Source organism: Aspergillus oryzae, chromosome 8, assembly GCF_000184455.2.
Source record: "Aspergillus oryzae RIB40 DNA, chromosome 8".
In the NCBI taxonomy this organism is placed as follows: domain Eukaryota; kingdom Fungi; phylum Ascomycota; class Eurotiomycetes; order Eurotiales; family Aspergillaceae; genus Aspergillus; species Aspergillus oryzae.
The window spans coordinates 117,446-137,941 of NC_036442.1; the positions used below are offsets into that span (position 1 = coordinate 117,446).

The window sequence follows — 20,496 nt, forward strand, 5'->3', positions numbered from 1 at the left end:
AGTCCCCACATTGTGTGTCAGACAGAAGAGCTCAGAGGTACTGCAGGTTTGGCTTTTCGAGATTCCACTTTTCCCACACTGGTCAATGGTTATTCTCGAAGCAATTTTGCGTCCCAACTTTAAATGATCCATGCCGTTCTTCTCCGAACCGGCCCGGTCAAGGCGATCGGTTGTATGCTTCCACATAACCTAGATCAGCGACAGCATCAGCCGGCGAACCCGAACCTTTACAGTCCCCAATCAGACCATAGGGGACTTACTAGGTTAGGACGGAACCAGCCGGTGTGATTATAAGGATCAAGCTGTACCGTCACGGCCTATATCCACTCGCACAAAGCAGGATCCCCCACGCCTGAACGGACATAAAGTTGGGATATTTGCGGGGGTTGTGCTCCAGATTTGGCCAACATCGGTTTTCCGAGATCGATGGGGGTAGGGCAGAAACCTTGTATAATTTATGCGCGATTTTATGGTATGCATGAAGCTCAGTATTACCAATTAAGTTACGTAGCGCACCAATAGCTTCACGCAGGTACGAGACGAACCATGGTAAAGAACGTCAGCCCACACGAAATACGTGCGATTAACCTCTTCGGGCCCGAACACATTTTGCCATCCTTCAATTCCGAAATTCAATATCGACATTGACGTCTGGTCGATTCTCAATCTTGATACCTCGGCCGAATGTCTATGACAACATCCCATCTTTGGGAATCACATTGCCTTCGATGTCTAGAACTCATATGAGGCTGTCCTGTCGTTCGGGGCCTCTTGGCAATGACGAGCCGGTTGCATGCGATGACAGTCCTTCTACTGAATCACGCATCCAATGGCTGGTTAAACTGATCATTCTGAGGCACTTTCTCCACACGATATTATACAATTCCCAATGATTGAATCCAGCCTTACCTCAAGTCTTGACATGCTAGTTCGTACATGACATTTTGCCACTGATCCTCACGCTTCAAACGACACGTATGGATCCATGGGATGCGCACTCCGTTCTCCTCCTCTCCCTCGGCATTTCCCTCGAGCAATACTGAAGTTTGGCCCTGCCGGCAAATGAATCCCTCGGACCCCATGGGCAAGCTGCCAAGCTGACCGATTTCTGGTCTGGGACGTCTCTTCCTTGCAGTTAAGATGCTCTGGTCGCCAAACTGTATGGCTGGCACCGCAGCTGCGACTCGCTGGAAGGACACGTGCTACACCGTGCCCAGATCATAGCCCTACAACGTTGTGATCAGTTCTTGAGTAGACCACTGCAACAGATATCAGATGCATTCAGTTGTTTCCTCGATGGTCTAGATTAACGTTTGATACTAAGAGATGTAGCTATGCTGTTTTCCTTGTGCGAGAAAGAAGTTTCCCATGAGGTGATTTTGAATTTAGGAACATTGGTTGATATCCATACTTCTGCCAGCTCTCTGGACCACCAGGTGTAAGGGTGTCTGTTCAAGGGATTGGGATATGATCTTTTATCATTGATACCAAAACTCGTGCTATGCTACACTGCCTTTTGAAGTGATCGGCTAGAGGACGCTGGTGTCTCAGTTCTTGTCCCTCGGCATCATGACGGTGAAAGGATTTACATCCAATGCCAGGCTACTGCTGTCTCCATTGTGTCATTAGATGCTAGAACCGGCTGGGTTGACAGAGGGTGAGCTGTTGAGACATTCTGAGCACTCTTCATCTACATGTAGGAACTGCATATGGCAGATCTGAATTACAGGGCGCTGGCATAGTAACTTGTATCAATGTTCATTCATTAAAATGCTTGCTACATGCGTCGCAATATGCTTCAACTATGTAAGCAGACATGACCTCATTAATCATCTATGTGCCGCGTCAATCAATTTTTAGGTCGCGGTGTAACCGCGAGACACCGAGATGCGAGAAGTGCGCACATCAGCCCGATTGGCTCAGATGTACCGGCCAGGCGCAGTTCGAGTGTCCCTGGTCAAATGAGAGAATGGAAGAGTACCCATTCATTCGATAAACAGCTCTAATCCAGTGCTTGAAAACATGATTTAGCGCTGTTGCTTCAACTGCTTGCGGAACGACTCTTCTTGCCTGACCACCCCCATTGGGAGCGCTCGGCCAACACCGAACAGCACGAACGGTGCCCACTTCCACCGGAATGGGTTGACCAGGATCACAAACACAAACCAGTAGATCAATTCGGAGTACGTGAAGAAGTCGAATGCGTTGGTCGGGGAATGTTGTTTCACAAAGCGGGTGAAGTCGATCCAAGTCTTCATGCGACCCTCCGTGGGTTGCGTCAAGGGATCCGTCAAGAACATGAGCAAAAAGCGCGTGTAGATGCCAATATGCATATTGCCCACGGTTCCAATAGCGTCCACATAAGTGCTATTGTTGGCGCAAATCTCGGGGTACTTCGGGGGAAACACCTGCAAATACCAGCTAGGTGGAGTATACGGCTCTTCGAACGCATCGTCAGGCAAGAAGGATAGTGACGGACGCTTAAAGCCGGTCGCCATGATAATAACATCTCCCGTGACGACCGACTCATGGCCCGGACCGCCCTTGGGCACCTTTCTGGCGCGGCGATTGAAAAGGATCCCGTTCTCCTTCACGGAGACAATATCGCCGCGCAGCCATCGCGCCTTACCCTCCCGAATCTTGTCGAAGAGCTCCGAGTTCGCCATCGGCGTTGTCGTGAAAAGGCCGCCCGAGGGTGCAATATCCTGCAAATCCCGATAGAAGAACTTGTGCAGGAACCATTCCGGGATCCACGAAAAGGATGTCTCCATTCCAAAGATGTTCAACGCCAACAAGGACTGCACCAGCACGTTCCGGGGGATGATCCACTTATCCGACCGCGACAGGACATCGATTTCCGCCGCTTTTGACTGAACCGCAAACTCCAGGGCCTCAATGGCGCTGGCACCGCCGCCGATGATGAGCACCTTTTTCCCTTCGACATCCTTGCCATCCAGTTCCGACGAGTGATAGATATTACCTTTAAACTGCTCCTGGTCGGGCAACGGCGGCATCTTCGGGTCTCCACAGACACCTACCGATGCCACCACGCCATCAAAGCGGCCGTATTTCTCTTCGTCATCATTGATAATCCATTTGCCATCCTTGGCCTGCTTCACGGAGGTCACGGGGGTTTCGAATGCCGTATGTTTCTGCAGGCCATAGCGCTTCCACACGTCTACAATTTGCTCACGAATCTCTCCCTGCGTCGGATACGCATTATCGTATTTCACCGACGGATGGAATCGGTACATGATACTATGAATCTGCAAGGAGGACGTGGAGTTCACCCTCTGCCAGGTCATTGTATCAGCCATTGTCTTGTAATTGAAAATCATGAAAACATACACTCCAGATACCGCCCAATCCCTTCGCCTTGGAACGCGCCTCGAAGATCTGCACGTCGAATCCATGACCAACACAGTGAGCTGCGGCGGACACGCCCGTTAACCCAGCACCAATGACAGCCACTCGCTTCTTGGGAAGGCCATTGACGAGTGAAGCGGGTGGCGGAGGGGCAGGAGCAAAGAACCAGTTGAGAACCGCTTGAAACAGGAGATAGAAAAAGGTGAAGGTGCCCACGAAAGGGTGTTTGATGAAGTCCACCCAGGAGGACTGTGACGTCCCTGGCTGAACCATGGTGGCTGTCTTTGAGGATTCACCGAAACTAGCCAGTCAATTGATACAAAAGGGAAAAGTAAGAAACGGTTGTGTATCAGTTTATTTTCGATAGTTTGTGTGTGTCAAAGAAAGACGACGAGAGGAGAGAATCGAGGCGCTTTTTCAATGGCAGCAAGATGCAAAACCATGACGTAGTGGGTGGATCACTGGTCGGAAGGTCGTTTTCTTTTCAATGCATGTGAAAAGGAGAAGGCCACGCAAGAAGGACCAATGGTTTCATCATGCGGGAGAGATCTGGTCAGAATCCATGCTGCCTCCATTACGTTATGTTCCTCTCTCATGCCATCACATCCCGTCTCTCCCCATATCCATCCTGTTTTCTCAGGCATCATCCCTTCCCAGGTGCATCTTATCTTATCGGGAGTTGCCTGTTCCCGTTAGCTCCGTCTTCGAACCAGTTTCCGTCCCGAGTCGTACTGACGAGTTACTATTTTCATCTGTCCTGGAGTCCAGCCTTTTTCATATGGAAATTCAAAATGTTAGGATATCCTGGTGTGGAATCCCATGTCGGAACGTCATTGGAGGCGACTGATCTTCATTGATTGACGGATCATGATCAACCCAGTCCAACTAGTCAACATCACCGACTTCTTACTGGAGATGCGATCAATCCGTGGGAATACTAAGTCGTAACTGAGTGTGTGTGTGTGTGTGTGTGTGTGTGTGTGTGTGTGTGTGTGTGTGTGTTAATGATACTCGACAATACGGAACATACTCTGTAAACACAAGAGACGTGGATATTCTGCCCAAAACGTGACCTGTTCCCGATTGGGTCTAGGGCGGTCAAGCATGGCATCCGCCAGAACTTCCAGCGATAATGTGATCCTCAATTGTGTCGACCTCGACCTCCACGGGCCAATTCCACCTTGTCACCGTTGTTGTTTATACGCGCACTCTAAATATTGGATTTCGATAACCATGTGCAACTATCGCTAAAACCTTTTCCTCCACGCGTCGTGCGAACTCCACGCCCATGACGATCTTCATTCGCCCACCAGCTTTCATTCCTTGACGCCAACCATCTCCCAAGAACCCATTCACCAATATGGCCATGCAAGGCGCTCCGGTCCTTGACAAATTCTTGTCGGGGATCTCAGAGATTATTGGGAATCGCGACGGCTCGAAGCTCCAAGATTTCCTACAAATCGAACCTCCGTTGTCCGACATTTACCGACAGATGGTCGAGGAGTTACGGCAGCAATATCCCAATGGACCGAAAGAGGCTGATCTCCTGCGCCGATGCGAAGGGCTCGTCCCGCGCACCAGGAATGGCAGCTCATGGACCGCGTTTCCGACCTTCATGAAGCTGTATTTCACATTTCTCCGCGACGTGAACGTCGACAACCTGCTCGAAACCTACAACCTGCTGAAAGGGCTGGTGAAGTAAGTCCTTCTGGATGCATCCTTCACCTGAATCGCTCCTAGCATTACTCTCTATGGTATATCACCGCCATCGGAAGTAACGCTGGGCTCCTGTCGTCCTGGCCGGTTACTGATTGTTTCTGCGGTCGTCCCCGCCCATAGCCAGTCTGTTCTTGCACTCGGTGACAGTCAATACGGTGTGATCGTGCTACCCACCGTCCTGTACCTTTCCAAAGTCCTCGCGAAGCTGGCCATGGGCCTCGATCGCCGCCCCGAATTGATCGCACATTTGTTGAGAATGGAGGGTCGCTCTGATCAGGACGAGAGCATTGAGAAAGTGACATTAGTCGAGAAATCCGCGAATGTCGTCCGGGAAGCGTTCATCAAGTGCCTCACGGATCGCAGCGGAACCCCGGGGGTTCATGGCAAGCCCGAGGGCAAGCGGGTGGGCATCTATCTCATGGCCAACCTGTGCCTGAAGTTGCTTTTCCAGGTACGGTCCAGATTGAGACCTCTTCGACCGCTCCTAGGAACTGACGCAGATGACTCCAGTGCGGGAAACTCCGAAATGCAGAACAGATGTTTTCTAGTATCAGCGCCCAGTCCCCGCCGCTGAAATACTTCCCCGCTTCCCAAAGAGTGACCTACCTTTACTACCTCGGACGATATCTTTTTTCCAACAATCTCTTTTACCCCGCCCAGATCGCCCTTCAATCCGCCTACGACCAATGCCATCGCCAGGCGCTCAGCCAAAAGCGAGTCATCCTGACGTACCTGATACCATGTAACATCATCATGGGTCGCTTTCCTTCATTAGAGTTGCTACAACGGCCGGAATCAGAGGGGTTAGCCGACAAATTTGTTCCGATCTGTCGACTCATCGTTCGCGGCGATTACATTGCCTTCCGAGAGCATCTTGCGCTGGACTCACCGGCCACGGAATGGTTTGCACAGAAGGGCATTCTCCTTGCCCTGCGCAATCGGTGCGAAATCATCGTATGGCGTGCGCTTGCGCGAAAAGTATTCATCCACGGCGGCTTTCATGGGGAACCCCAAGGCTCCGCCCAGCGCGGACCTCCTCCTTTCCTGTACCTCCACAAACTCGAAACTGCAGTGCGATGGCTCCAATCACAACATGCGCAGTCCTTGCATGGCTCTCTCGGCTTTGATCCGTCCGGTCAAAACCGTGACGCACAGGCCGGGCAGAACGAGTTCGGATCGCAACTGGTGTATAAACTACCCGATCACGATTTCGCGGGAGTTGACGAGGTTGACGGTCCGGAGTCCAAGCCTGACCCAGAATTATTGTCCAAATATGAAGACTTTCTCACGCCGGACGGATGTTTTGACGACATGGGACAGTGGCAGTCCAATCCACCAGGAGTCTTGGTGGACGGACAGCCCGACGCCGACTACTCTCAATATGAACTAGATCCATACACCCACCGGGTCGAGTTAGACTCAGAAACTGAGCAAGGAAAGCCAACGCCCATGATGCGAGAGCTTGAATCCATCCTAGCGTCTCTCCTCACCCAGGGACTAATGCGCGGCTACTTAACCCACAAGAACCCTCGGTTCGCCATTCCCGGTGCACGCCTGCGTGGCGCCTTGCCGACCGGCTTTCCGAATGTCTGGCAGACTATCTCCGCCCGCGAATCGGAGGATGACCGGGTCCCTGGTTGGGTCCAACCTCCGCCGCCCGTGGCTGGTGGTAGTCTGGCAGCGGCCGGCGGAGGTCGCGTCGTGAACCTGTCGGGGGCACGGCCAGTGGGCGTGCAGTAATTTGAGGAGCCCATACGGAGTCTCGCGCGACTAAGCTCCCTAGCTCTTTCCATGAACAGCGCGATGTGATATATTATGATACCATTGATGTCCTTACAATTCCTGTCTTGGCTTCAATGCTAGCCACCCGGTATATGGCCATGTAAGACTAGTTTAAAATCAACTTTCAGATAGCGGGAAGTAAAAGCAGTACTTCCCACCTCAGTCCTTCTTGCTTTTGATCAGATAGTAGTCACCTCCTCTCCAAGCCTTATATACTCCGTACAACCCACACACCGGCCACGTCTCCCACGCCATCCTCTTCGCCCACCCGATCCATCCCTCGGTGGCCCCATCGCTTTTGGGACTCAAATTAACCCGCACCTTCTGATACAAATCCGGCAAATGCGCCGCATGATACTTCTCCCGCAACGCATCATAGCGTTTCCGATCATAGATCGACCAAAACTCCTCTGTATAGTACGCATGGGCATACAGCCACTTCTTCCCGCCCAACTCCCTGACCTTGTGTTCCAGCCGCCGATTCTGCGCAATGAACGCTCCCGTATCCGACGCATGGGGGGACGGCGCCCACAGCCCAAAGTTCATCAGACAGTCCCCGTCATCCTCAGGGTCCTCTTCCTTCTGAGATTGATGCGGTCCCGCCTCGGCGCCGCGAGCCATGATCCCCTGCGAATGATGCAGCGGACACAACCAGATCGGATACGCGCCGAAGGTCTCTTTGTTATCGAGCCAGGTGAGAAACTCTCCTGTCGCTTTGTACGGCACCGCCACGTCTTGGATGATGTGTTGTTTCGAGAGCCCACTCTCGTGTAAGGCGTGGTACATGACTCGGGTGTGCATAAAGGTATCGAGGATATACCGGGTGATACGATTAAAAGGCGTGACGAAGTAACTGAAGGCATAACGACCCGTCCAGAATGCACCGCGGTCGTACCGGAAGAGGTAATCTTGGATGGGGGCGTAGTAGGTGACCGAGGCGGGGGGTTCGGCGTTCGGGCGATGGATTTTTCGAGTTTGGCGCTGCGCATGGATATAAAACCAGGGGTCTTGGGCGCGTACGAAGCGTTGGATGGGGGTTTGATTTGAGGGCAGGTCGACCAGGCGACCGGCGCAGACGACGATGTGGTCTGGGGCGTAGATGATGCCGTCCAGGTATTCGGTTTTGGGGGATGCAGTGGCCTCACGGAAGACTGTCATCGCTTGGGACATGCTGGAGGTGGAGTGGTAGGTTAGTTCGACGTAGGGTTTTGCTTCGCGACATTGGATCTCGAGCATAGTTACGACACCGAGAGTTCCAAAGGATGAGGCCGCAGCCCAGAAGAGTTCCTTCTCGTCGGGAGCCTTTTGGGAAGCTGTACGAATGTCGCCGTTAGCTAGGACGAGCTCGATCCGGTTCACCGTCGCATCGAAGAATCCGTGTCGAAAGGAGCTGCTCTCGCCGGACGTTCCGGAGAAGCCGCCGCCTGCGGTGATACCGGGGAATTCCATCACGACCAGCGGGATAAGGCCGTGAGGGAGAGTGGCCTTGACGAGTTCGTCCATGGGGACGTTAGGCTCGACCAGAACTGTCTTGCGGTCTGTGTCAACAGCCAGGACATGGTTCAGATTCGCGGTGTTGATGGTGTTGGCCGCGCTATGTTGCGATTGTCGCGTGCTGTTCGTGGAGCCATGGTAAATGCGGAAGGGTTGTTGGTTTTTGTGGAATTGGTGAACTTGTGCCGCGATGGTGGCGACAGCTATATTGTGAGCTTCCATGGTGCTATCCTGAAGCACAACATAGGTGTTCAGAAAGGAGATGCTAAGTGAAGTACCCTTGAAATGCGGGTGCCTGTTGTGGTGTTGATCGGGACTTTTCCCCACTCGGAAAGTCAATGCACGGGTAATGACCTCATCCTCGAGATTAGATTAGATTAGATACGTATACACATTGCCTCCTAGTCTACGAATTCTCGATTTATTGCCAGACTCATCCAGACTTGTGCGACACCTGAGAACGCCTCCAAGATACAAACATGAACAAAATCGAGACCACGAGACCCAACCCCGCAAAGCCAATACCCAAGTAAAGAGCTCCTCGATAGCCCCGGAGGACATTGCGTCCACCATCGTTCACATTCGACTCCACGGTCCCGGCAAATCCTAGTCCGAGGGAGATGGAGTAGTTGACCGTGGTGGTCACGAGGGATGCGGCGAGGCCTTGATGGTGGTGGGGCATTGAATTGCTGAGGATGAGGGTGCCGGATGGGAAGGACATATCCCTGTCGCAACTTGTTAAAGCGGTGAACTTTGGGCTAGGAGAGACAATCAACTTACATGCCCCATGACGTGATAAGGCTAGCTACAAATGCCTGAGCCCAGTAGGTCTGGTCCACGGGGACCGTTGCAAAGACGGACAGACCGGCCGTAAAGAAGACCATCGCGCAAAACATGATGACACTAGGGGGCAGTCGGCCGAGCAGGAATCCTGTCAGCAGAGCCGCTATAGCACCAGACGGAGCCGCGGCAACCCATTTGGCTGTGGCTAGTAACGGAGAGTTACCCTTGATTTCCTCCATAAATTGGTAAAAGTAGTAGATAATGATGCCAAAGCTGGACCACCCAGCGGCGATACATCCCAGCACCCATGCTAGGTCACCGGTAAAGACTGCACTTGGCAGCAGCGGACATTGGGCAATGCGTTCGATCCAAAGGAAGCCGCCGAAGATGATAAAGCCAACTATGAGCAGCACGTAGGTGTACGGGGTGGCCCATCCGACCAACGCGGCCTGGTTCCAAGCAAAATTGATCAGTACGAGGGCGATGATACCGGCCGCTGCTCCTAGCAGATCCAGTCGCACCCAAATCGGAAGGTCCTTCTGGAAATGAGGTCGCGACGTGTGCGGAATGACCAAAACACCCAGCACAGCAAAGGCAAAGCACACCATGCCCTGGACCCAGTACGCCCACGGCCACCACGTCATTTGTGCCAAGATCGAGGAGAACACTCCCCCAATGATGAAGCCGCTCGGCGCGGTGGCCCCAAAGAAGCTAAAGATCATCTCTTTGCGCAAGCCCGGTGGGTATGCGCGCCCGAGGATGGCGATCGCATTCGGGAGCAACATGGCCGGTCCCATTCCTTGTAAAGCGCGGCAGCAGTCAAAGAAGACCTGATTCGACCAGACACTGAAGCCCGCCAGCAACGACCACAGACCGAACCAAGCGAAGCCGATAATGAACATCAATCGATGGCCCAAGACGTCGCCGAGCCGACCGCAGACCAGGATGAAGGTGCCAACCGTCAAACTGTATGCCGCCGCAAACCAACTCAACTCGCCGGGGGTGGACGTCTGAAAGCTCCTGCCGATGATATATACCGGGGCGATCGAGATGCACAGGCCCGCCTGCGTCATGAATTGAGCCATGCAGACCACCACGACGAAGAGAATCTCCCGCCACAGCTCCTTCGGCGGTACCACGGCGGACAGAGTAGTGTCAGTGCGCGTCAGTGCTTCGGGATCATCATTGGGGTCGTCCGGCAGTTTCCCATTCAACTCATTGCGGCTTACGTCGGATCTCGACGCGGATGGAGACGGTGTTGCATCGTACATATCAGACTCCATCATCTTGATTCCAGCGGTTTCCGTAACGTCTCGGTATATTAGTCCCTCGATGGAGATTCAAAGGGAAACAAAGTCCAGCTAGTCGAGGATGACGCCCTTTATATCTTCCATGATCGGGACAATCCATGGAGAACGGCCCCTGAACGCATTAGCGATATCTACTAAAATTTCTCCCCGGCCTTGCTTGATACTAACTAGCGAGCATGTTTAGTCAGGTTTTACCATAGGTGACTTGATCTTTGCGCTCTCGCCATTTGTTGCGCATTGTGGATCCGCTCGATTCCCGTCGGATTCAATGTTCGCGTCCCGACGGAACATGGCTCGGAATTGATTCCAACCTGATTGATAAGACACGGTAGTTGCGAAAACTAGATTAGAAGGCTTAATAAGGAAGGCTCTAAAGGCATTGTAAAACGGTGTTGTTCTAGTAAGTAGAAATTGTGAGTCTTACCTAACAATAAGAACCTGCTTGTTACAGCCATGATGTACACACATATATATCTTTCTCTGATTAGCCCAACTCGTTTATCATGCTTGTCAGAGTCCTCATGAGACAGGATATCGTTATGATTAGTTAACCAGGAAACTATCTCTCATAACTAAGACTATAGCTCATTATGAATTCATTGAATGGTTCAATGATCCCCAAGTCCAGTCTGTTGTGGCACATGATGCGCGATGCATGCCCGACACGTGATCTACACCTAAGGTACCTGTTGTTATACAGTACGGAGTACATAATATTCCTGCAAGAAAACCCCCGCACCCCGGCTCTAGGAATGCTTGCAGATGAGAATTAAGGTTAGAGGATTATCTACTAGGAGAGACCCCAAATGCACCTAACGGATGCATCCCCGGCTCTTAGAGCCACCCAGAGACAATTCTATCCGCCTTTGGGGTTGATAAGTCAGCCGAAGACGAGTTGTGCACTCTGAATCTTATGTAACCACGACATTAAAGGAACATTAAAGTGCATAGCCATCCCAATCGGGTGAGATTATGACGATCCCCGATGACCTCATCCGGTTACCTAACCCAAATCACATGCTGGCTGTCAAAGAAAGAAACAAAAAAGGACAAAAAAAAAAAAAAAAAGTCAAACCCCGTGCAGGCGGACGGGGCGTGACAGGGAAAGCAAACAATACAATCCCTAATAGGATATGCTTTGTCTGCAGCATGTCTTCTTCAACTCCTTGCATTCGCTGATCTCTCGTATTTGTTGTTTCCTCCCTTCACAAACAATATATACAACACTTTCGAGGCGCATCTCGTGAAGCGGTTATAGACGTCTATTGATCCGTCCTCATTCTTCCCCTATTTACCCCGCCGGAGGTTCGAAACATCCAACGAGTCACTACGCCACTGTTGCCTTGACTTGGCTCTCCAGTCGCTTCAGTTGCCAGCATACCTACATTTTCCTCTCTCTTACTTCTTCTATTTTCGCTCGCTTCATCTCATTCTTCGGTCGGGTTTAGAAACTCTCTACTTTTGACATCCCGCACTTCCACACTATGGGGAAAGCCCCCGCCGCGATCGTTATTGCGAGGTATGTCTCAAAGACTTTGGGCCTTTCCGTTACGAACTGGTGTTTTTCCATTTTCTGTTCTTTTCTTTCTCTCCTCTTTCTTTCTATGTTAACGGAACTTGCTGACCGGTAGTGATGTACTAGACATGGTGCCCGTTTAGATGCTGCCGATAAGAACTGGCATCTGACGTCTCCAACTCCCTACGACCCTCCGCTTTCTTATGGCGGTTGGCTTCAGTCCCGTGCTCTGGGGGCCCGTATCGGCAATGTTTTAAAGTCTCTGGACAACGATATCCTTCCCGAGCAAACAGATGGCGAGACGTTGCCATCGTTTCGCCCACATCCTTCCAAGCGAAAGCGTCGAATTGTTATCCATTCCTCCCCCTATCTTCGGTGTCTACAGACCTCGATCGCTGTCGGTTCCGGGATAAGCCAGCACTATCCCGATAGCACAGGCCCAGGCCCGGGTTGGAGTCAGCCGAATGGGTTCCTGTCCGCCCCCGTCATGTCTCCAGCACAGGAGCCGACCACTGGCGCAATCACCAGTGCCCCTGCAGCTCCCGGTGATCAGCGATCTCTTCTACGTGTTGACGCCTTTCTCGGCGAATGGCTATGTCCAGACTATTTCGAGGAAATTACCCCGCCCCCTAAGTCAGAGAGGCTGATCGCTGCCGCCAAGGCCGAACTATTACGACGCGACAGCATCGTACCGGAAGCCGATACTAAACCTGCCACGGGCTTTTTCCCGGGTGGCTGGGGCAGCCTTGGCAACAAACCCCTGTCTCCCCCTATTGAAGAGGAGGATCGCAAGGTCTATTCCGTGTACACGTCAAACGAGCGTCGGGAGGGACAGAGAAATCGGGCCGGCAGTTGTGACACCCTGCGGTCCGCAGACACCCCACGCACCCGGAGGTTGCTCAGCAAAATCAACACCAACCTCCCGCCCATCCCCGATGGGGCGTACATGCCCCCGACGCCGAGCTATGCCATCTCGCCGTCCGATCCGATCCCCACCGGTTATGTCACGCACGCTCGGGATGCTTGTGTGAGAATCGACTATCCGTGGGATAGCATGCGAGACCCGCCGAATTGGGGAAATGGGGGTGAGTACGGCGAAGAATGGAGTACGATGCACACGCGCTTTCATACCGGACTGGAGCGGATGGTCCGCTGGTATCAGGAGCACGATGCATCCCTTCCCTCCGGTCGGCGTCGGCGTCATTCGCAACTATCCGTGTCCGAGAGCGCAGAGGAGTCGAAGATCCCGGACGACGAGGACGAGCCCACCGACACGATCTTGGTAATCGTCACTCATGGGGCAGGCTGCAATGCACTCATCGGAGCCATCACCGGCGAGCCTGCCCTTGTGGACATCAATACGGCGTCCCTCACGCTGGCAGTCCCGAAGGACCGGGTGGCTGTCACCGAGAAAGCAGACACGATCGGCGGACCTGTAGCGCCGTATCGTCCCGGAAACGATCAGGTCGAGTTACGCGATTACAAGCTACAGCTGGTGGCGTCGACCGATCATTTACGGCCGGTCACGAACCTGTCGACATCCGTCCTTTCATCGCCCAGTAGTTTAAGTTCTCCATCGTCCGCATACCGTCCTCGATTCTCGACCCGCCCGTCTTTACCACAAGGCGGGTTCGTGATCGGTCCTTCTGCTGTGTCTGGACCGGGCACCGGTTCGTGGACATTTTCACGACCTTCCACCGCTCCTCGCGGTCCCAGCGGTCTGTGGGGCTCTAACTCGATCTCGGCCGGGGACACGGCGGACGATATCATCCCCAACTTCGGTGATCCCTGGTCGGGGTCCAATGGGACTAGCAACAATGACCACCACTCCGGCAAGAAGTCGGAAGAGTCGTCAGATTGGACGCCACAGCTGCCACAGAGAACGCTCTCTCAACGAGGTCTATGGGGGAGTAGGCCTTCGAAGGAGCCCCATGTCAAGCGGCGCTGGACGGTGACCGAACGACGAGTTTAACGGGCGTAGACGATTAGACCAGGCGCAGAATACCTTTCTTCTCATTTGTATCACGCACATCTAGCGGACTCTTCCCCTTTTGGTTTCCCCCTTTCCCCTTTCCCCTTTCCCTTTTCCCTCTTTTCTCTTCTCAGTTCTTCGGCGAGGCGTTTTTGGGATCATAGCGAACTGGAGCGTTTAATGATTGCATGAAAATACTAGTATACTATGACTTTGGGAGATCGGGTTCTTTAACCCATCTGAACACATCTACTCAACTCTGGGAATGTACAACAATGTTAATACCACTCCACCTCGGTAACCTCGGCTGGCGGCCTTTGATGTGATGTACTAGTGAACAGCATTTCTTAAAGGTCGTTTCTGTAAAGCGGAAATCATTGAATCTGCAGACCCACTCCAGCCAAACCTGATTCTCCTCTTATAAACAGTTGGAACATTTGCTTCTCTGTCAATCTGATTGTGGAAATTCTCGCTAACCTTTTAGGTCTTACGGCAGCAATGGCACTGATCTATAGCTAAGCAGCCTATCACAACACCAACGGACGTCTCCCTCTAAAAGGCACCGATGCCACCGGTAAGAATGGTGTTCTTTTCCTGCTCCACATGCGCTGCTTTGAACACGTTGTATTTCTGGTCATGCCAGTTCAGGGCGGAGACTACAGTGTTCTCGCTCGTACGGAATTCGGTTTCGTTTCCTGGACGGAGGAAGTAGGCGGTCGAGTAGCGATACTCACTCTCATGGCCTGGAACCGGCACAACGCGGTGCAGTGCACTCAACAAATCATTTCCTGATAAGAACCGCAACGCATCCCCGACATTCACGACATACAGCCCTGGTCGCGGTTGGACGTATTTCCAGCTGTTGGTGGCCTGCGCATAGACCTGGAGACCCCATTGCTCGCAGTAAAGGAGAGTCAGAGTCCCAAGGTCGGTGTGCATGTTGTGACCGACACCACTGGACTTGTCTGCGCACTGCTTGGCGTAGCGGAAGTACATCATGGTGGACTGCGAGGACATATTTTCCTGATGATAATCCTCGAGTCGCACAGGTGGCTGGAGCAGATCAGACAGACACGACAAAATAGTCAATGTGACGCCGTGGGATATCTCCAGATCGTCGCGAAAGACCTCTTTGTCATTCTTGAATACTTCAGGAAGAGAGTCGCCAGTTCCCAAGAAGTTGTCCCGTGGTAGCTACTAGATGGTGAGACCATTGGCCATTGATCGTATAGTCTGCGACTCACCTTGATGTTCTCAAATCCGTCCTTCATATGCTTGACAACACCGCTCAATGTACCAGGAGGCTTGTATCTGAATCAAGTCAGCTTTTATAGAAAGGGAAGAGTCAGAATACCAACCCATTGGTCACTGAATCCTTGTGAAGCTTCATCTTCTCCTCATTGGGACGGTCAAACCAATCTTTCATCAAAGAGAGGGCTTTCAGTCGCTGATGGAGCCCATGAGACACATTGGAACCAGCAAGATCCAGGTAGAAGAAGCCTTGTTTGCGACAAGCATCGAGAAGCTTGTTCAACTCGGTCTGGTCTTTGCTCGCAAGCTTCGCAAAGCTCAAGACCTCTAGATGAGCAATATCGGTTTTATCCATGGTGAGAGATCACCGAGCACCTGGGGATGAGAGACGGTTGTAGCAAGATTCTAGGTAAAACAGTGAGAGTTTGGATTGCATCAGCTTCAGACAAAGGGCATAAGATATTAAGCACACTCGCACAGAGACTCCTCTGACACATGCATGCGGGGGATAATCCCCGTCGGATACACCGATTGGTAGTGTATCAGGCTCTCTGCTGCTACTCCACAGCCTTGTGGTTGACTGTCAGGATACGGTGCAATTTTACCGAAGCCCAAGGTTTAGCTGAACAAGACAGTGTACGACTGAACAGACATGCAGCACCTGCAAGAACCCCAAAGAAGCAATATTTTATCCGGGTATCAGCGTCGTAAGCTTAGAATTTGTGTACTTTTTTGGTAACAGCCCATGGTCGACATATTTGTTAGACCCTCTAGTAAGACTACGGTGAGTTCACGCAGCAATTACTTCTTCAGGACATTGCGCTGACACTGGCCTAGAAACCGGCTTACGGAAAGGAACATAGGCAACCCCTTGTCGCTCGAAAGGCATATCTCGTATCTGCAAGCAGTGACCTAGTTTTGCATCCTTGCATTATGCACCGTGACTGAACGCTACATGGAAGGTACTCTTCTACCAGGATTTGTGATACTCTCCAGGGCACCTTCCTCGTTTTCTCGAGTAGCCAGTCGGACTTGGGCCGTACCTAATTTGTGTATCCGGTTGAATCAGGGCAAATATGCGCGGGGATACTATCAGCCTTACCTGCCCGCATGCATTCACCTTTACCCCTAGGTATCACAGTTGTGGTATTCTATCTCGGTACGCCTGATTATGGTGCATCAGAGGTCTGTTCCCCGCAAGCTGACATGTGTGCTGCGGCAGCTGGCCTCCCTAGGGACTTAGTATAAAGGAAAGTTTAACCTACGCCAAAGGGGCAGACTATGTCGACATCAGCGTTCAATCAAAGCGAGCCGAACAGGTTGTTTGCATTCTGTTTCTTGCATTGACAGCGGACCTATATTCCAAAATGGTGGGAATAAGCTCATCTTCAAAGCCCATCTTCCTTGTTACTCACCCCCGAGCTATTTCTACCGCGTTTGAAAGGGTATAAATTAACTGTTACCCCAACCGGACACCACCCGCCCTATTCAAATAACTAACACTCTCAGGCCTTCCTGACTCGAGACAACGATATTGCCTGTGTCCATGAGCCCTTTTCCGATGCATATCACTGGGGTCCGGAGAAATTGAGTGAAAGATATGAGAACGTTGAGAAGTTACGGGCAGAGAATGGCTTCCAAGACTACACTTACCGTGTTGCTTTGGGCCTTGTCAATGACAGCAAGCAAAACGTAGGTGACCCTGACTATAAGAAGCGAGAGGAGTGTCAAGGTGATAACAATTGAGCCTAGGGCAAAAGAGTCTTTGTCAAGGACATGGCCAAGTGCCTGATGCCACTCCCTGGTGCCGATCCTCGTATCGCACCCTCTTTACATTACGAGCAGAGGGCCATTAACAGAATGGATTCCTTGCAAAATCATACTGCTATTCCTAACCCAACTGTCTTCCCTCTAGATATTCTTTCCGGCTTCCATTACACCTTCTTAATCCGGAACCCTCGACAGAGTATCCCCAGTCTCTACCAATGCTCTATCCCACCGAAGTCCCACATCACCGGGTGGAACGGGTTCAAAGCGACCGATGCGGGCTACGCGGAGCTACGTATTCTGTTTGACTATCTTGTGCAGGTTCAGATCATTGGTCCCGGAACCGGGAACGATATCTGCATTGTTGATGCCGATGATCTCTTGGCGGATCCCGAGGGGATCGTTGAAGAGTACTGCTGTTCTGTTGGGATCCCTTACGACCCTCGGTCCTTGCACTGGGGAGCAGAAAAAGATCAACAGCGAGCTCGTGATATCTTCCAGAACTGGATCCCGTTCCATGATGCAGCACTGAAGAGTACTTCACTCAATCCCCAGCCTCCGGTGAGTCAATTTATCGCTAACGCCTCGTATCATACGATCACTAACTGAAGTGGCATAGCGAGTTACAACCCTTGAAGATGACATTGCCGAATGGACCGAGAAGTTTGGGGCCGAGGCCGCCATGCTCATCCACCAGAATGTCGAGGACAATATGGAAGACTACCTGTACCTGAAACAATTCGCCATCAAAACCTGATCAGTAAAGATTCCTCCTGTTAGCCAGATACATACACGATGACAAGTCAAGCTCTTTCCAATCAATCAACCTAACACCTTCACCATATAAACTCTCCTCAGCCCATTCTCCAACCCCAGATGAGTCTCCACATACCCCAACCTCTCATAAATTCCCACATTCTCCACCATCATCTCATTCGTATACAACCTGATGCGTTTGAAGCCACACTCTCTAGCCTTCTCCTCAGCGAATCCCATCAAATATTTTCCCAGCCCTAACCCCTGCGCTGCCGGCGCAACAGCCACATTATCCAGTAGCATCGTCCCCTCCTCGGGAATCAGCACCAAAATTGCACTTACCACCCCATCCTTCTCCACCACATGCACTCGCCCGGCATCGATCAGCGCTCCATAATCATCAAGCATGGGGCCAGGCCTTCGGCCGATCCGTTCAATGTAGGGGGTGTAAGCTTCGTTGACCAGGGTTTCAATCGTGAGTTTATCGGAGGAAGTCGCGAGTCGGGGTTTGACATGCGGAGACATCTTTTCTCTCTTTTTTTTTTTTTCTTTTTTTTTTTTTCCCCTCTGATAATTCTCCAATGAAAGGAGGAGGAATGAGTGTGTTGTGAAAAAGTACAGTAACGGCTTTTTTGTACTTTTGGCAATTTTTGGGGTTGGAGAGGGGTGGTGGATTCTGCGTGAGGCTGAGATTGGTTTGGTTAGATATTTGATATTGCATATATTTTACTAACTACCTTGTGCAGGGGTTATTTTTTATTTTTATTTTATCTTTCCAATGAGAACTCGATGATCATCTGCAGAATTGGGAGGTAGTAGAGTAATGAGGGGATTTGGTGCTTCATGTAACCTCAGCCTTTTTAAAGATACATACTTACTGTTAGTAGGGTTATATTTAGCCCCGTGACTGGGAGGTAATAATACTACACAATATTGGGAGGCGGGGTTGGAAGTGTTGATTTATTTATACGGGGGAGGAAGGACAAGGGTTGGTACGGTCATGTGCCCGAGACAACAAAGAAAATGAAAACTCTAGCGTTGGTCGTGGCGTTTTTAATCTCAAGTCAATTCATGAGGTGAGTCACTGTGCTATCATCGGAGCGTACTCGATTCTATGTTCCAAGACCATTGACCTCTGCAGCATGTGCTTGGGCTATTCTAGTCTCCTCATCTAGTGCGGCCTTGATCTTCCCCGCCAGCCAGACATACTGCTCCATGCTGTTGTGCAGCTGAACACTAAATCGGAAGATCCGTTTCGGGTAGGCCGGCCAGTGGTAACACTGGATCTCTGCACGATCATTCTCCCAAAGCGTCTTGCACAGAGGGAGAATGCCCTGAGTCTCTGGTAACACCGAGTCTGGAAGGGGGAACACCACCATATTGGCAATCATATCATCTGGGCAAGGAAGGTCAATACCAAGTATCCCCAGCACTTTCCGGCGCGCGTCAACAGCAAGCTCATGGTTTCGCTTGACCATGGCAGCATGACCGCCCGGCAGCGCGGTTTCAAGAAACTCGATAATCTTTGGCATGCTATGCACGCCAGATGGGTCGTGACAGCCGTTCCACTCAAAGGTATGCTCCAACCAACTGTAGGCGGCCCCGTCCGAGTCCCGCCAGTGGCCAGAGCGAGCAATAATCAGGGGCTTGAGACGGCGGATCCGGTCGCGACGCGCGTACAGGAATCCCACCCCGCGCGGAGCACACATCCATTTGTGGCAGCTGGTGGTGTAGTATGCTGCCCCGATGTCATGGAGATCCACTGGCACCTGCCCCGGGCCGTGGGCACCGTCGACGAGGGTGTCTACCCCACGGTCCGCTAGTTCCTGGACAATGCGCTTGATGGGGAACACCAAGCCGGAACGGCTGACAATATGATCAATGATGGCGAACCGGGTTCGTTCTGTCACACACGCCAGGATACTTTGGACAATCTCCTCCTCAGATGCAACGGGGAATGGAACCTGCGCAATGACCACTTTGGCGCCATCCCGGTTTGCAACATGTCGGAGGAGCATGGTCACCGAGCTGTATGCATGATTGGTCGTCAGTAGCTCGTCGCCTGGCTGGAACTGCTGGCTTTGTGTGACGATGTTGAGACCCAGGGTCGAACCAGGGGTCAGCAGTAGCTCGTCGTAGTTGGCATGCACGAAGCGCGCTAGAGCCTCCTTCGCAGCGCGGTGGCGAGGCGACCAGCGAGAGAGGAAAAATTCGGGGGATCCACGATCCAGTTCCCATCGCAACGCATTTTGGTGCTCGAGCACCTTCGTCGGGCAGGCCCCTGAAGAGCCATGATCCATATGGACCACGTCTCGCCGAAGAGGCCATTCTGACATAAACGGACTCGGCTGCGGAAAGTCTTCCGGTAAGAGGTCCAGGTCGTCTAAGGCTGTCATGGCTTCCTAATTAGGTATAATGTAGGAGCGAAGATGCAAGGATATCAGTCTCCCGAACAACGACGATTGCTTTATTTAGAAGGAGTAAGTGTTGTGAACAAGTTGGAATGGCGATCAAGGACTTGAGTCAGTTGACCTTTTTGACCGCGGATTTCGATCAATTGAACCACAAGTGCCATGGTGAGAAATTCAAATGACGAACGCAACGGAGTCGTATGCATCTTACAGAGGATTGGAATCCCCGTGTCTGCGAAATTCTCCGCCAAGCGTAGCCCAAGAAGGGACAATGTTCGGAACAAGGGTTAGAGACCCTATTCGCCGGTCTCATTTCTCGATTGTCAAGATCGGGACTGCAGACCCTGTTGCCAAGTCGGAGTCATGCGT

The 20,496-nt window shown here is 51.8% G+C and overlaps 9 protein-coding genes across 9 annotated transcripts; 4 read left to right on the forward strand and 5 right to left on the reverse strand.

The window, feature by feature from the left end:
- Positions 1 to 2,027: 2,027 nt before the first annotated feature.
- Positions 2,028 to 3,639, reverse strand: AO090103000456 (flavin-containing monooxygenase; the record flags this gene model as incomplete). The annotated part of the gene is made up of 2 exons (XM_001826965.3): positions 2,028 to 3,293; positions 3,349 to 3,639. 2 exons carry the CDS (start codon positions 3,637 to 3,639, stop codon positions 2,028 to 2,030), a joined length of 1,557 nt encoding a protein of 518 aa, XP_001827017.1.
- A 1,087-nt stretch (positions 3,640 to 4,726) lies between these two features.
- AO090103000455 (uncharacterized protein) lies at positions 4,727 to 5,659 on the forward strand (the record flags this gene model as incomplete). Its single annotated transcript, XM_023233269.1, has 2 exons — positions 4,727 to 5,064; positions 5,233 to 5,659. 2 exons carry the CDS (start codon positions 4,727 to 4,729, stop codon positions 5,657 to 5,659), a joined length of 765 nt encoding a protein of 254 aa, XP_023093973.1.
- Positions 5,660 to 5,838: 179 nt separating this feature from the next.
- Positions 5,839 to 6,825, forward strand: AO090103000454 (uncharacterized protein; the record flags this gene model as incomplete). The annotated part of the gene is made up of 1 exon (XM_023233270.1): positions 5,839 to 6,825. One exon carries the CDS (start codon positions 5,839 to 5,841, stop codon positions 6,823 to 6,825), a length of 987 nt encoding a protein of 328 aa, XP_023093972.1.
- Positions 6,826 to 7,026: 201 nt separating this feature from the next.
- On the reverse strand, positions 7,027 to 8,583 carry AO090103000453 (FAD-binding oxidoreductase; the record flags this gene model as incomplete). Its single annotated transcript, XM_001826962.1, has 1 exon — positions 7,027 to 8,583. The coding sequence occupies one exon, from the start codon at positions 8,581 to 8,583 to the stop codon at positions 7,027 to 7,029; it is 1,557 nt and encodes a 518-aa protein (XP_001827014.1).
- Positions 8,584 to 8,794: 211 nt separating this feature from the next.
- On the reverse strand, positions 8,795 to 10,427 carry AO090103000452 (MFS transporter; the record flags this gene model as incomplete). The annotated part of the gene is made up of 2 exons (XM_001826961.3): positions 8,795 to 9,086; positions 9,142 to 10,427. The coding sequence occupies 2 exons, from the start codon at positions 10,425 to 10,427 to the stop codon at positions 8,795 to 8,797; spliced, it is 1,578 nt and encodes a 525-aa protein (XP_001827013.3).
- Positions 10,428 to 11,938: 1,511 nt separating this feature from the next.
- On the forward strand, positions 11,939 to 13,942 carry AO090103000451 (uncharacterized protein; the record flags this gene model as incomplete). The annotated part of the gene is made up of 2 exons (XM_001826960.1): positions 11,939 to 11,973; positions 12,097 to 13,942. 2 exons carry the CDS (start codon positions 11,939 to 11,941, stop codon positions 13,940 to 13,942), a joined length of 1,881 nt encoding a protein of 626 aa, XP_001827012.1.
- Positions 13,943 to 14,494: 552 nt separating this feature from the next.
- AO090103000450 (uncharacterized protein) lies at positions 14,495 to 15,548 on the reverse strand (the record flags this gene model as incomplete). The annotated part of the gene is made up of 4 exons (XM_023233271.1): positions 14,495 to 14,637; positions 14,677 to 15,136; positions 15,187 to 15,253; positions 15,301 to 15,548. 4 exons carry the CDS (start codon positions 15,546 to 15,548, stop codon positions 14,495 to 14,497), a joined length of 918 nt encoding a protein of 305 aa, XP_023093971.1.
- A 1,505-nt stretch (positions 15,549 to 17,053) lies between these two features.
- Positions 17,054 to 17,717, forward strand: AO090103000449 (uncharacterized protein; the record flags this gene model as incomplete). Its single annotated transcript, XM_001826958.3, has 2 exons — positions 17,054 to 17,521; positions 17,580 to 17,717. 2 exons carry the CDS (start codon positions 17,054 to 17,056, stop codon positions 17,715 to 17,717), a joined length of 606 nt encoding a protein of 201 aa, XP_001827010.3.
- A 1,111-nt stretch (positions 17,718 to 18,828) lies between these two features.
- On the reverse strand, positions 18,829 to 20,112 carry AO090103000448 (uncharacterized protein; the record flags this gene model as incomplete). Its single annotated transcript, XM_001826957.3, has 1 exon — positions 18,829 to 20,112. One exon carries the CDS (start codon positions 20,110 to 20,112, stop codon positions 18,829 to 18,831), a length of 1,284 nt encoding a protein of 427 aa, XP_001827009.1.
- Positions 20,113 to 20,496: the final 384 nt, after the last annotated feature.